The sequence below is a fragment of the Anas acuta genome, chromosome 7 (assembly GCF_963932015.1).
Source record: "Anas acuta chromosome 7, bAnaAcu1.1, whole genome shotgun sequence".
Taxonomy (NCBI): Eukaryota; Metazoa; Chordata; class Aves; order Anseriformes; family Anatidae; genus Anas; species Anas acuta.
The window spans coordinates 23,401,218-23,415,348 of NC_088985.1; the positions used below are offsets into that span (position 1 = coordinate 23,401,218).

General features: G+C 33.6%; 1 protein-coding gene across 5 annotated transcripts in view; it reads right to left on the reverse strand.

The window, feature by feature from the left end:
• ADGRA1 (adhesion G protein-coupled receptor A1) overlaps positions 1 to 14,131 on the reverse strand; it is a 277,097-nt gene that overhangs the window by 133,536 nt on the left and 129,430 nt on the right. For all 5 annotated transcript variants that reach the window (XM_068688179.1, XM_068688176.1, XM_068688175.1 and 2 more), the window contains exon 7: positions 11,379 to 11,592. In XM_068688179.1, the coding sequence (XP_068544280.1) occupies positions 11,379 to 11,592 (214 nt within the window). The remainder of the gene's footprint in view (positions 1 to 11,378; positions 11,593 to 14,131) is intronic.

A 14,131-nucleotide genomic window follows, 5' to 3' on the forward strand; every position in this document is an offset into this window, starting at 1 on the left:
CATCAGTCCCCATTCTCCCTTTCCCTATTATTATAAAATACTGCGTTTGTTGCATAACCAAGCACTTGAAAGTCAGAAATACATTTCGAGTTGATAACACAACCAGTCCTCAGAGACTGTTTCCCTTCAGCTGTGATTGGAGCTCCTATGGCATTTCAAAACCAGAATCTGCTGTCCTGTGTCATCACGTGACAAGTTTTCTAGAATAGCCGCTGACATTGGAAGCCATATATAATTTTCCTGATGAATGCAAAATGAAATGAGGCAGATGCTGATATTTCTTTTAGCACTGTGCTACTCACGAACTTCTTTCATACTGTCCCCCATCAAATGTGAAATGTAGTTATTAATATCAATAAATTAAGTTTGAATAAACCCTTTATAATCAAAGTGATAGACATGTTAAATATAGAGACACTTTGTGGCTTCACTTAAAATATGCACAATATGTGCGCATTGCACGTTACTGCACCATGCCAATGTTTAGCTGTCTAAGCTAAATATTCTATGCATAATCAGAGGAAATAATTTCAATAATATTTAAAATTGCCTATAACTATTTTTGTTAGGATTTTCTGCATATTTTGAAATAAATTAGAAGATTTTATTCTTTTAATGGATGAAACCCAGGCCCAAATGAAGTCAATTAAAGTTTAGTTCTTCAAATAACTTCAGCAGGGAGAGAATGTTATCCAATTACTGTAATTCTATAGATCTCACAGACAAAAATAACGCTAACTACTACATTTTAAGAAAGTAATATATTAGATCTTAAATCTGTCATTGGCTTAGAAATAAATTTTACTGTAGTTTTAAAGAAAGTACAGCTTCTGAAAGTAGCTGCAAGAAGGAAAAGGTAGTAGTTATCTGAAGTATTTATTTTGCTTTGCACAAATGACTTGTTTCTGAATGTTCTTTGTGGTTTAGACAATTAGAAATTCTGTGGGAAGAAATGGAGTACAGTCCAAAAGAGGAAGATACATTTAAAAAGCAGAAGCACGGAATTCAAAAGTTATTAAGTTGATTTCAAATCTGTATATAAAACAAAATCTTAAAAAAATGTTCTTGTGGCCTTTGGTACTTTCATAAGGAGCCTGATATTTTGAAATATATACACAGAAAAATTATATACAGTTGTTTTTTTTTTCTTATTTAAACTTCTCTAAAATGCCATTTTTTTCAGTTCAAATCTTTGTATATTATATATCCACTTTTATCAATGTTGCTACAAGAAAGGAACAAATATTCTTGTATATAAACTACTTCTTATATATAAATAAGTACACCACAATCAAGGTAGGAAGTAATTAGACAGCTGTTTACGTAATTTTCCCTTTGAAAGATGCATATAATGAAGGATGATTTTCTCAAATACTTACTAGAGGACCGTTATCTTGCTCTCCAGAAAACAACCAACCTGTGGTAAATAGCTTTTCTTTTAAGTTAAATTGCTCCAGATTTCTTCTGTAATTCTCTGGTAATTCTGTCCAATTTATGATTAAAAAAATCTTTAAAAATCTAACACCTATTTAGCATGGATTTGAGCTCCAAGTAGCCTGGATTCCCCAGTTTCATTGTTACAATGAATTCTAACATTTTTTATTGCAGAGAAAATAGAAAAAACTTCACTATCCAACACTGCTCAAAGTGACTGATTTCTTTCATATCAACAGCAGCAACTAATCTCTTAAGTACCAGATCAGGAAGACCAATAACAGCAACCTCCTAGCTACCTCTTCCTAGCTTATCTCTATCTTTCCACATTCAGGCTGTAAAAGTTCAGTGAAATTAACCAGTTGATAAAAATTTTCAAATTAAGTTTTCTGTTTCATATGTTCCAACCATCTTGCATCATCTTTATAGACAGCTGAGAAAGAATATGTTCCTAGAGCTTACAAAAACAATTATCTATGAAAGCACCTTTTTCACTGAAACAATAAGCAGCATAAAAATTCACCTCTGGCAGCAAGTCCCAGAGACATCCCAAGTCCATAGAATGTATGAGAAACGTGCTCATCTTTTGATTTCCACATAAAATAGCTGTAATCATTATAATATAATATTATATATAAATTATTAAAAATACAAATATTATAATTATAAAAATATAATATTATAATAACTGTAATGATACTGCAAATTTGATAAAACTGGGAACCGTGGTGATTTTAGGTAAATGATGGAGACAGAAAGTAAAGGAAAACTTGAAGATATCAGTTTTACAGGTAAACAATATGAAGATAAATAAATATGAAGAAAATGAGTACATTTTCTATTCATTTAAATTGTTGAAGTGTGTTCTGATGCAAATTTATCTGTCACTAGACAGATTTCCTGTCAATTAATTAGATGATGTTTCCCAGTTTCACAGACAAATATTTACTGATACATCATTTTTGCTTCTTCTGGAAACACAATACTTGAACTCCGGTCCAAGCTCTCTAAAATGATAAGGAAATCCTCAAAGTCACAATTAATTTTCTGTGGCTCTTCAGAACTAAAATGTTTGTTAAACCAAAATAAGTTTACACAATATAGAAGAAGCTGTGTAATGACCAAAACATGGAATCACTTCCTGAATAGCCACCTGGCCACTATAAATGAAGCACTTATATTCCTCTAGAACAATTTGGATAGTAAGACGAATATTGAAACTGTTATTGAAACAAATTGTTTTATAATATTGTTATTGAAACAAATGATTATTACCCTGGAGAATTTAAGGGACTACATTTAAAAAATAATAAAAAAAAGTGTTTTAATTCTTAAAAAGAGGTCAACTTAATCTATTTAATACTTTCTTTGCCTATAATTTTGGCAATTCCACAGTCCTGGCAGACCAAAAGGGAAGGGTGGGCCTGCATAGAATTTTAAACCTCTTCATTAAATTCTTGTTAGGTTGGATACATATTTTAAGTTTTGACACTATTACATTAGCATCCCCAGAATTTCCAGTGTTTTTCGTACTGCCAGTAGAAAGGCATTCTTGATCTTTCTTGGTCAACAAGTCTTGGCAAAAGGCAGGAACCTTCCTGTTACTTGAGAACATTGGAGGACTCCTAAAACTCTGTGTTTTAGGAGCTTGATAAGAGCATATTAGAATTAGGAAAGAAGAGCACCATTGACTGTAGTTTACTTGATTATCCTATCTCACAAAAACTAATAAATGTCAGGCCACAAACAAAATGATTTTGCATTTACTGTGCAGCTTTCCTACAGATGGATTATGCATCAGAAAGAGTTTCTGTTCACTCCACGCTAGCAATCAGACTCATGAGCACTTCTCAGAGTTGTGATAGCTGCTACTTTTGTGGAAATTTATGACCTACCAACCGATAAACAAAGTCAGACATTCATCAGGTGGAGTCAAGGCAAACTGAACATGAAGACTGCTGCCTGATGGGAACAAAAGGATGGCTAGCAAGCCTTTCTTATGTTTTCTTTGGAAATCATAGTGGCCTTCTCAGGAAACCAAAGAACACTGAAAATAAGAAACAGCAGATACATATTTCTTCTTTGCACTGTGAAATTTCATGCATATTAGGGTTCCTTCGTCAATTGTAATAACTGACATATTGACAAATTAATTAATATGTAGAGCTGATACAACTGCATGAAAAAGTTATAATATTCAATAGAAGCCTGTGGCATTGGACAAAGAGAGGAACCTTAATACAGACAGAAGCAATACACATGTAATAAAGTAATCTATGACAAAAGATTTCTATTTGAGGCATAGTTTTGCATTGCTACAGCTATGCATAACTAATTAGACAATCAGAAGTAGGTCTCATTATGCAAAATTACTCAACCATGTCCTAAAGTAATACCTTAGTGACATTTACTGTAGGTCCCAGCACTCATTTGCATGCTAGAAAACAGTAACAAATAAAGATGAGACTTCAACACCACATTTTGATTGGCTTTCCATGGGAAAGGTTTTAAAGTCTGGCTTGATTTCCTTTAAGACTGGATGAGAACCAACCACTCTTCTTGAGAAAAAAATAAAAATTAATTACAAAAACACAGTTAACACTCTTCTTCAGATAGGTAAGAGAATGCTTTTCTATAGTTCAGGCAGAAGGCCTGCATAACCTGCATCCAACACATACCACCTTTTATTATTAATACTAACACAAAACTTTAAAAATGAGTCTCCAGAGTACACTGCTGCTTGGAATACAGCCTTTCACAGGGGAAATAAGGTTAAAACACAGAAAATTAAGAGAGAATGTGTAAATCTAGGCACTTTAACTGAACCTCAATTGCTAGTTTGATCTCTCTGACAAAATTACTTATTTACCCCTGAAAAAACAGAAAGCTGATGGCCTTTAACAAAACTTTCTATCTGGCCAACAGCAGTAAAAAAGATAGATTAAAGATTAAAACTGGTACTTTTTAACAAATCAATTTGTCATACACACAGGAAATACACAATTTTCTGTTTCTTCTGATTTAATACAAAACCAAAGCAAAACTTATCATTTAATGCCATCAGAAGCTATGCAATAAGCTTAGCATGCTATAACTTACTTTAAACATGATTTAAATGTTCATGTTAGTATTTTACTTGGATTTCACTTCAGAGGTGCCAATGGAAAAGAGCTGATTTTCTTGACAAAATATTGACAGGAAAAACAAAGAAATATCTACTTTCAAAACAGAATAAAAGACCTTTGTGTTAGTTAGTAAACCAAATTACTGTATTTTCCTTTGTGTTGCTCAAGTCACATCAACTGAAATGTAAATGTTCAAAATATTATCGATTTTTTATATAAACATTTGCCCAGTGGTAAGATGCATTTTCTGTAAGTGGATGTCAATGAACCTGTGACCCCCATTTATGTGCCATCAATTTATCTCTTAAAATTCTGAAAACAAATAATGCTAATACTACAGTAACTATACAGTACCATTTTCAGAAACAGTCTGCTATGTTCTAAATAGCTCTAACAGATACAACAGGCTTGGTATGTTTTATGATTCTTTTCTATCTTGCCAGGTAGAGACAACCTGTCTGCTGCATTGCTCAGTCTGCATGAAGTTGCATTTATCTTCATACTCCCACAACTCTAGAGTCAATATATGCCAGTCCAGCTAGCAGAGAACTTAAAGTAGAGAAAGAAAAAAAAAGTTATCAAAAGCTGTAGAGCACTCAAAGCTTTCTCTTGCTGAAGAAACCTTCAGGCAACTGGCAGGTCTGTTATGGCACAGTGCTATAAAGCTACATGAAGAGTGTACTCCTGAACCAGGGCTTATTTAAATACTTCATGAATCACATGTCTATCACTGAACTGCCTCGTCACTCAGTGAAAGGTTTGGGATGCTAAAATTTATGTTTATTGCTATTAATTTTATTCTAACAGCAAACTGCTTGACTACAGGATGCATACAACTGCAGCCTTCTCAGGAAATACAGCTACACCTGCTGTATGCCTTTCATTTGCCCTTAAGTAGTCTGCAATATTATATCCAGAGAAAGCTTTATTTCATTAGCATAACTCTTATGATCTGTACAGTAGCAGAGGTTCTTAGACAAAAATAACACTATGACAATCAGTCCAATAGTCAAAATTGCATAAAAAGCCTTTCAGGGAAAATATTTTGCAGATGATTTGTAAGTGTTAACCTACTTATGACGAGTCTTGATTATTTGATTACATGCCACTGGGAGCAGGTGCCCCCTCCTTTCCTCCCTCCCCATTTCCTCCTCCCCCCCCAAAAAAATAAAAAATAATAAAAAAAATACCACTACTTTGCCAGAATTTCCCACCCTCCATTGTCAATCACTTGTTAATGGTGATGTTACAAATACAGATTTTTTTTAAATGAATACTTACTTAATGGATTAAACCCTTGAGTAGTGGGGCTATAATACTGATTTTTTTATTGGCTGAGCTGTAAGAAATTTGAGAAGAACAAATAAAGAGGCAAGATAGAGCAGATTCCTATAGAAGAACTTCAGGAACTATCTCTATTCTTACTCCAGAAGCAAAAATGTTATTTTGTGATGGCTAAGAGTCAGCTAATCAAAATATCATAAACAATTAAAAATTAGATTCTTTTATTTGTATGGTGGATTGCTCTGATAATTACAGCTGGTTCAGAGGCTTACAAACTACTGCCTGGACTGAGAGAAAGTGTATAATTATACCTTATGTCAGAGCTGACAGGAAAAGTAATTTCAAGAAATACTGTCCTGGAATGTTCAGTCCAAAGCACTGCTGTACTGCAGTATCTCCCTCAGTCACACAGTTGCATTTTAAGCTGACCTTAAAAGTTCATTTCAGTGATACGGATGGATGGGCCCATAATTTTAGGAAATAGGCGGAGATGGAAATAAGAGGACAAAATCAACACTGCATTTATTGTACAGAGTGTGCAAGGCATCTTAGCATGGTCTCAAAAAAAAAAAAAAAAAAGTCTTTTAAAAGCATTCTAGACAGACTCTATGATTTTTTTAGTTATTTATTTACTTTATAGTGTTGACTTACTGCTTTTCTATTTATTTCATTGTATCTGGCAGAAATTCTAACTAATTTTTTTTTCTATTAAAATATTCTGTTTTTCAACCATATTTTGCTAAACAGTTCCCCAAAAGAAGCCTATGTTTTTTATGGCACAGCATAATACTCCTTTAATCACAGAGAGTTGCTGGTTTTGCTTTTCATGTTATTGGCCAATTTTTCCACAGGTTATATTTTATATTATTCCCCAAACTGACTTGAGTAAAGCTTTCATTGGGTTTTATTCAGATAACTAAAAGCATGGTAAAGAAAAAGCCTAAGCTTAATTAATTAGCATGAAGATTCTCTTAATCCCTGGTAATCAAATCCTTAGCATATGCTTTTCATAATAATTTTCAATATTATCTTCCTGTCTGAAGCACAAGAACTTTTCTGGTAAAGGTACATCTGTCACTGGTCCTTTACTTCCAGCAGTGCCTGAAGTAAGCCACAGACTGTTGACTGCAGCATTTGAAGTAATCACAAAACAACATAGAAACATTGATTTACAATTTAAATGGTTGTTTTGCTTCATTTCTTTCCTAACTGCTTGACAGCTAAGGGTCAAATAGAGTCAATTAGGTGCACTAACAAAATATCAGTACTAAACAATTTCTGCTGCTCTCCCCTAGCCTCTCAGTATGACCTGCAGCTGCTCATCAATCTCCAAATGCTCATGACAGCAGAACACAGAACACAGAACACAATCAGATTCCTTGGGTCTGTTCTCTCACTTATTTTTTTAATCTCACATGGAGTGAACCTGCAATATTTTTCCATGATTTGGAATATGTCTGAACTTTCAGTTGTGCAACCAATGTGTTCATCACTGGCATACCATTTTCAGACTGCTCGTTAACCTAATATTTGTCTGAGCCACTTCTGCTTGCTTTGCAGCTCTTCCAGATGTATTCTTGCCACAAACTGTTAAGAGAGTCCAGGGATCATTTGGATTCTTTCCACAAAAAATAGACAAAGAATTTCTGCCTTTCTCCCTGAATTTCTCTGTTTTCTTCTTTCTTATACAGTTTGCCTGTGTGCATCACCAACTTGTCACGATACTACCTGTATACTTTGGCACCAACATGTTCATATTCAATTTCTTTCACTAACCACATTTTGAATTATCCTTATTCTTTTAGTGAAACTGTTTCAGTCAAATTCCAAATCCTTACTCTGATTTAGAAGAACATTTAGATTACAAAAAAATATTATCATAGTTTTTGAACCACAATATTGTATTGCTTTTAATTTGTCTCCCTGATTCTTCATTATTACAAGTGGATCATAATCTGGTGCTCTTCTCTGCTATCAGACATTTCTTTTGCAGGGGAAGGTTTTGGCTATTATCAAATAACCATATACTTCTCAAAGTAGCTTTCTGAAATGTGTATACACATTTTATGAATAAATATTTGAATGAGTGTTCTTACTGATGTCCTTATCAATATTACACCTAAAGTAATTGGTTGTAGTTCCATACTGTTGCATCCCAAACATTTCTATTTCTTTCATATACTTTTTAACATCCCATAGTGGCAGCTGACTGCTGTCAAAATGTAAGGAAGTACTATATGCTTTAATAAATAAGTAAATACATTTAAGCTTAGTTCTTTTTCATCATCATTATTATTAATTATTATCATTTTAAAAGAGACTGCAGTTGGCAACCATATTTAGAAGACTGAAATAGTTTGCACAGAGTTATTGATTAATGTGTGTGTGTGTGTGTGTGTGTGTGTGTGTGTGTGTGTGTGTGTGTTTGTTGGTGGTGGTTGTGTTGTGTTTGTTTTTTTTTGTGGGGGGAGGGAGGGTGAGTGTCACAGCTGAGACCTAACAGTCTCAATTTCCAATGGCACACCACTATGAAAAATGACTTGTGAAGAACTTATTTTACACTAATACCTGTCCTAGGTTTAGTTAAGAGCATATTAGTTTCTCCAGTTGTAACATTATTTTCTATGGGTTCTTAACTTTCTGTACAGTTTAATGTTTTTAGAAACAGCCAGTGTGAACTGTAATGTTCCCAGAGCAGCCATTACAGCTGTCAGACATAACTGCTATTAAACACTCAGCACAAGTATTTACAGAATAGAACTAAAAAGACACTAAAATAGTCATTATGGTGTATGGGGTAAATAAGCAACTCCTGAAAATTAAAATCTCACACTACTATGGAGTTGCTTGGTTCATAAAATTAAAATATAATATATTTTTCTTTAGTTTAATATACTAATAACTGTCCTGCCAGCTGCTCCAGATGCAGAAAGGGAACAGTGGCAAGTAGGGAAAGATGCTGTGCTGCTTGGAACCATACATAATCCCTCTATCTATGAGGTTTCAGGGATATGGACTGTTTCATTGCAGCTTATTGGCATCAAGTTCTTAATCTAATATTCCAGATTTAAGAAATTAAGCCATCTTCATATAAACAAAAGTCACAATTTCAGCTTGACCCATTCTCAGATGATAGGAAATTAGTTCCATATCACTTTCACATTTTAATGTATGTCTATGACATTTATACACAGGAATAATGACAGAAGTTCAACATGAACAGAATCAAATATTATTATCATTGGCAAGAAATGGTAAATGTGAGCTAGCAGCAGAATTGAAAACACCTACTCAAGATCTCCTGCAAGTGAATATTCTTTGCCAAGAAAAATGTCACAGGCCAGAATACAGTTCAAAACTTTAGCTTAATTATTGCAACAAAAACATTTATTTTAGTTTATTCTCCTTTATCATAGGAGAAAAATAATACACACTTGGTTATTTCATCCTTCTCCTGTGAGAGTTTATAAAACAGAAGGGTTTAGTATGACGTTTGTGTTGTAAATACATGTCCAGAAATATCTGGAACTACCCAATAAAATAACCACTTAAAAATGTTTGAATAAGCAGCTTTTGGAACTGCACTACACCTCTTTGTTTGAAACTAGCTTCAGAAATCTTTAAATTGCTTACCAGCACAAACCAAAACCTATCTTTTAGTGCAATCACATAAAGCCAGAGAGCAGACAGTTGCTGTAAAGAGTAGGTATAGGAAGGGAAAATATGACACTGTACGAACTGATTATAAATAACCTTTTTTTTTTAATCCAAATCATATGTTCAGCATATGATAACCTCGGGAGGGCATAGTCTTTCTGATGTTTCACAGTGTTCCACTAAACAGTGTATAATAGCATGTAACAAGCATATTAATGTATACTATTCTAACATGTGATAAGCAAACTATTACTTTAAAGTGTAAAAATGTGATATTAACAGAGTTGTAGCATGGTCTTGAAGATGAGATTAAAATTAAGAAATGCTCAGGAGTTTTTACAATCATAACTTGGTCAATGTTTTCTCATTTTCAATATGAAGATACAATGCATATCTATAATGTATATAAATAAAATAATTGAGTTCAAAATATTATGTTTTTTTTGCTACTTTCAAAAGCACAGGGCCCCCACGCCTTCATTGAGTTAATTCTGATCAGCCCCTCGATAAAGGCAGAGCCATGTTTGCTTAAGTACTGTCAGTTTTTACTGGACGAGAACCATGTTGTACAATAAATGAAGCATTGATGCCCCTCCTGTATTGTGAAGTAAAACATACAGCTCAAATAAAAGGGCAGTGAAAATGGTTTAAGCTTTTAAGTAATTGTTTAGAGATTCTGAGTTTAATTTGAAGATTTTTTTTGTCTTATTTTGTCAGTGTGTATCACAGTTTGGACAGGTCAAGTAATTTTTTTTCCATTATATAATAGCAAATGCTGCAAGGTGTTTAGAGAACACTGTTTCTGAATGCCTGGTCCAGGTGCATACTGCAATGTAAGCATCGACTTTGCTGGTTTAATAGCACACTAAATGAGGTAGGTAGCAGATCTTTAATTCTTATTAAAATGTTATGGTGGACAAGGTTTTTTATTTCAAGGTCTGACAAAAATATAGCAGTATAAAGGAAAATTCAGGCAAGCTTCTATACTTCTACATACTTCTGTACTATAGTTTTTTAAAGAGGACAGCAATTAAGAAAATAATTTTAATTTGAGAATTTATTTCAGTATATTACTATGCTATGAATTGCTTACCTACTACAACATATAATTCAGTAGAAAAACAACAGGTGATTAACAGCATGATTTTTAATTTTGATATTGTGGAAATGAGAAGAACATGCTTTAATTTAAGTGACCTGGCAGTTATGTAATAGCTTATGCACTTGACATTACCATACTAATTAGTCTTTTTCATTATCCACCACAGCCCTACACATTGGTATTATAAAAAAAGCCAGCAGCTGTTAGGCCAGATCCACACCTCTAGATCTACAGGACTCCAAAAGGGGTCAAAATAACCAGTGAGCAGATTAAATTAAAATCAATAATACTGAAAGACCCCAGTGGAGATGAATTAATTTGACTCCCTTCATAATTTTCATTTGATAGTTCAAGAAGCGTTTCAGGTCAATTATATTAATAGAAAGTGATTGAGTGAAAAGAAGTTAATGATGAACCAGAGCTAATTAGCATAGCTATTTTCACTCCATCTTCTACACAGAATAAGACTTTTTTTGATCAGTGATGAAAATTGGCAGAGGACAAAAGGATGTGTGCAACAGTTTAGCAGCTTTTAGTGACAAACCTAGACTATGATGAAAACCAAAAATAAAGATAAATAAATGAATTTATAATAATGTATTAAATCAGATTTTAAAGGGAAAACTGATGCAAAACTAGAACAATACTTTCATTACCAAATATCATTTATATTAATTGTTGCTTCTTTTTACGGAAGCCTGTTCTGCATTTTTCACATCAGCATCTGTTCACCTTGTCTACAAGTCTGAATAGTACAAGGGATGTGTATACTTTACCGTGTAATTAAGCAGCAGTCATGAATGATGCTGTCTTCCACGAATATGCCACTCTCTTCATCTGTTTCAATGAGACGACCAGCATGGTACCAATGTACTTGGGTAGTATTGTCAACGTAAGTTGCAGTACACTGAAATGGCAAGCGGTCTCCATGAAAAACAACTTGTCTTTGTGATGGGATCAGCTCAAAAAGAGGAAGTTCCAGAGGTCCAGCTGCAAGGAAAGCAAACAAAAATAAATAGAAAAAAACTTTCACAATGATTTCCTCTCCAATGAATATTGTAAGATGTACAATATGAATATTGTAAAGTATACAATTCTAGCTTCATAGATCTTAATAGGAAAGCACTAATATAAAATATACACCCACAAACTACCCACTTGAGTCTGATGATGTTAGTTATAGAGATCATATTTCTTTCATTAGTGTGAGATCAGATTACTAGAATATCTACAGAAGATGGATTTCACAGAATAGTTCACAGCATGGCTGGGGTTAAAAAGGATCTCTTGAGAGCGCCTGATGCTGCTTTCTGCTCAAAAGCAGGATGCTTTAATACAGACAAAAATCATTCTTCCAATTAAAGGGAAAAAAAAAACAAAACAACAAACAAACAAATAAAAACATATTAGTATAAATACGATTAACATTTACAAGATCATATCAGTGTCAGAGGCTGAAATTCCCAGTGAAAAAAAGTAATCACTGTAGAGATCCTAAACTATCTCTCACGCCTGGGATTTAGATACTGATATGACTAATAATGAAAGTTAAACTTTCCCCTCAAGTTCAACTGCCATTATGATTTCTTATTTAACTGTCCCTGCTTCCTTTTGTATCTTCTACAAGTCATCTTCACTCTCTAGATGTTTACTCTAGATTAAATATTTATCTAAGAATCTCTTCCTACTTTTTCTAGCACAGCACATATCATTATCTTCATGAATTTTCTCTCTCTTGTCTTTCCCCAAGAAATACCCTAATAAGAAGAATATTGCATATTCTTGTTCTAAGCAGAGTCTTACAAAAAAAACAGCTGCTATCAGCACATACCCAAATTTGTAAGGACAATTAAAAAATAAATAGCATTGTACTTTTGGAAGGCATATGCCTTTTTGGGACTGCTGAAAGTCTATTAATTTCACAGATTTGTCAGTAATTGAATTTTGCATCCCTTAAGACTGAATCTCTACATGGTGTTTCTTTCCTTCCATTTTTATTATTTCTAGACCCTGAAACAACCTAAATGCAATTCCTGTAAAATATTTTCTATACATTGTGAGATTAATGTGATTTCTTTAAATCGATAGCAGAAGATTGAAAATAAGCATTCTAGGGAAGGTATTGAAACAGATAATCTGCATCTAAAGGAAGAATAGAAGGTCGTCTTTTATGGGATAATAAGGAATAAAGGAATACCTTATTTTCTTTCTTCTGATACAGTCTCCTTAAGTAGGAGAAGAAAATTACTACCTTTGACACTGTTATCATCACGTAAAAATTCTAATGGCAATAAAAATACTAAGGACTCACATATGTGATTGAGGAAGACACTACCATGGTGATCCTGCATAATAATTCCTAAAATACAACCTTTTCACTTCAGCATACAATGCCAAAATAATTGACTGAGCCTGGGTCACTTTTAAACTTTATTACTGCAATCTCATCTTAGACACAATACCTACTGCCCTGCACCTTAGAAATCCTTCTAACTTGGTGAAAAAAAAAGAACTTATAAAGCTGTGTCTTCTCCCTTATTTTCCTTCTGCTTCAATTTAAAGACTGCTCATAATTATTATCTATCCAGCCAACAGAGCTGTCAGTTGAAAGGTCATTCTTCCACATTTGCACCAATAGTGACTATCTCAACCATCTATTTTCCTGACAAGTACTTTAACTTCTTTTTTTTTTTTCCATTTCACTGCCTACAATCTTATCTTATCTTAAACTTTTTCTTCAAAATCCTCTACTTCCCATAACATATGCACAGAGGACCTTACCCATGCCTAACCAGATTGCAAGCCATAATCACCTATTTTAGAACTGCTAATGTTTGTGTATAACTGATAGTGTTTGTTGCTCCCCTTACTCAGTATCCCACTCTACCACTCTTTACACTGTTCAGATGTTGTCTTTGGATCAGTTAAACTGTGAGAAACTGCATTTGTAAATCTAGCTTTTGGCTCTCAATACTATTGGGGAATTTAAATTTTAAATAGTATGTTCATCACCTACTTTGAATAAACAGTGAGAGGGATCACCTCTACTTTTTTATAGAGTAAGAATGCTGGCCAGCATAATACACAGGATTTGTGCATGAGTGAATATGTGATATTGCTACCTGGCGTTAGCATACAGAGGATTAAGGGACTAACTGCTATCTACTGAAATGTTGCAAGTCTGTTGTTACTAAAAAGGTCAGGCTTCAGATATCATTCCTTATTTGCATATACATCCTGTGGTTTATCCTCTGATTGTGCCTGTTGGTGGACATGGATGCATTAATAAAAATTTTGTGAAACATACCAAGTATTTTTATACCTTCTTTGACTTCTAAGGGAAAGAGAAGTTAAACCAGATTACTACCGCATTCATAATAGCTACAGGCTTGGTCATTTGTATTAAAGGTTTTTACCTGAAGACTGAGATGTCAATCTCTTTCTCCAAAAGGCTGCAATCTTTATATTGCATCATGAAGTCAATTATGGAGTATAAGCAAAAGTTATGTTGTGAAATTTAGCTTTAAGT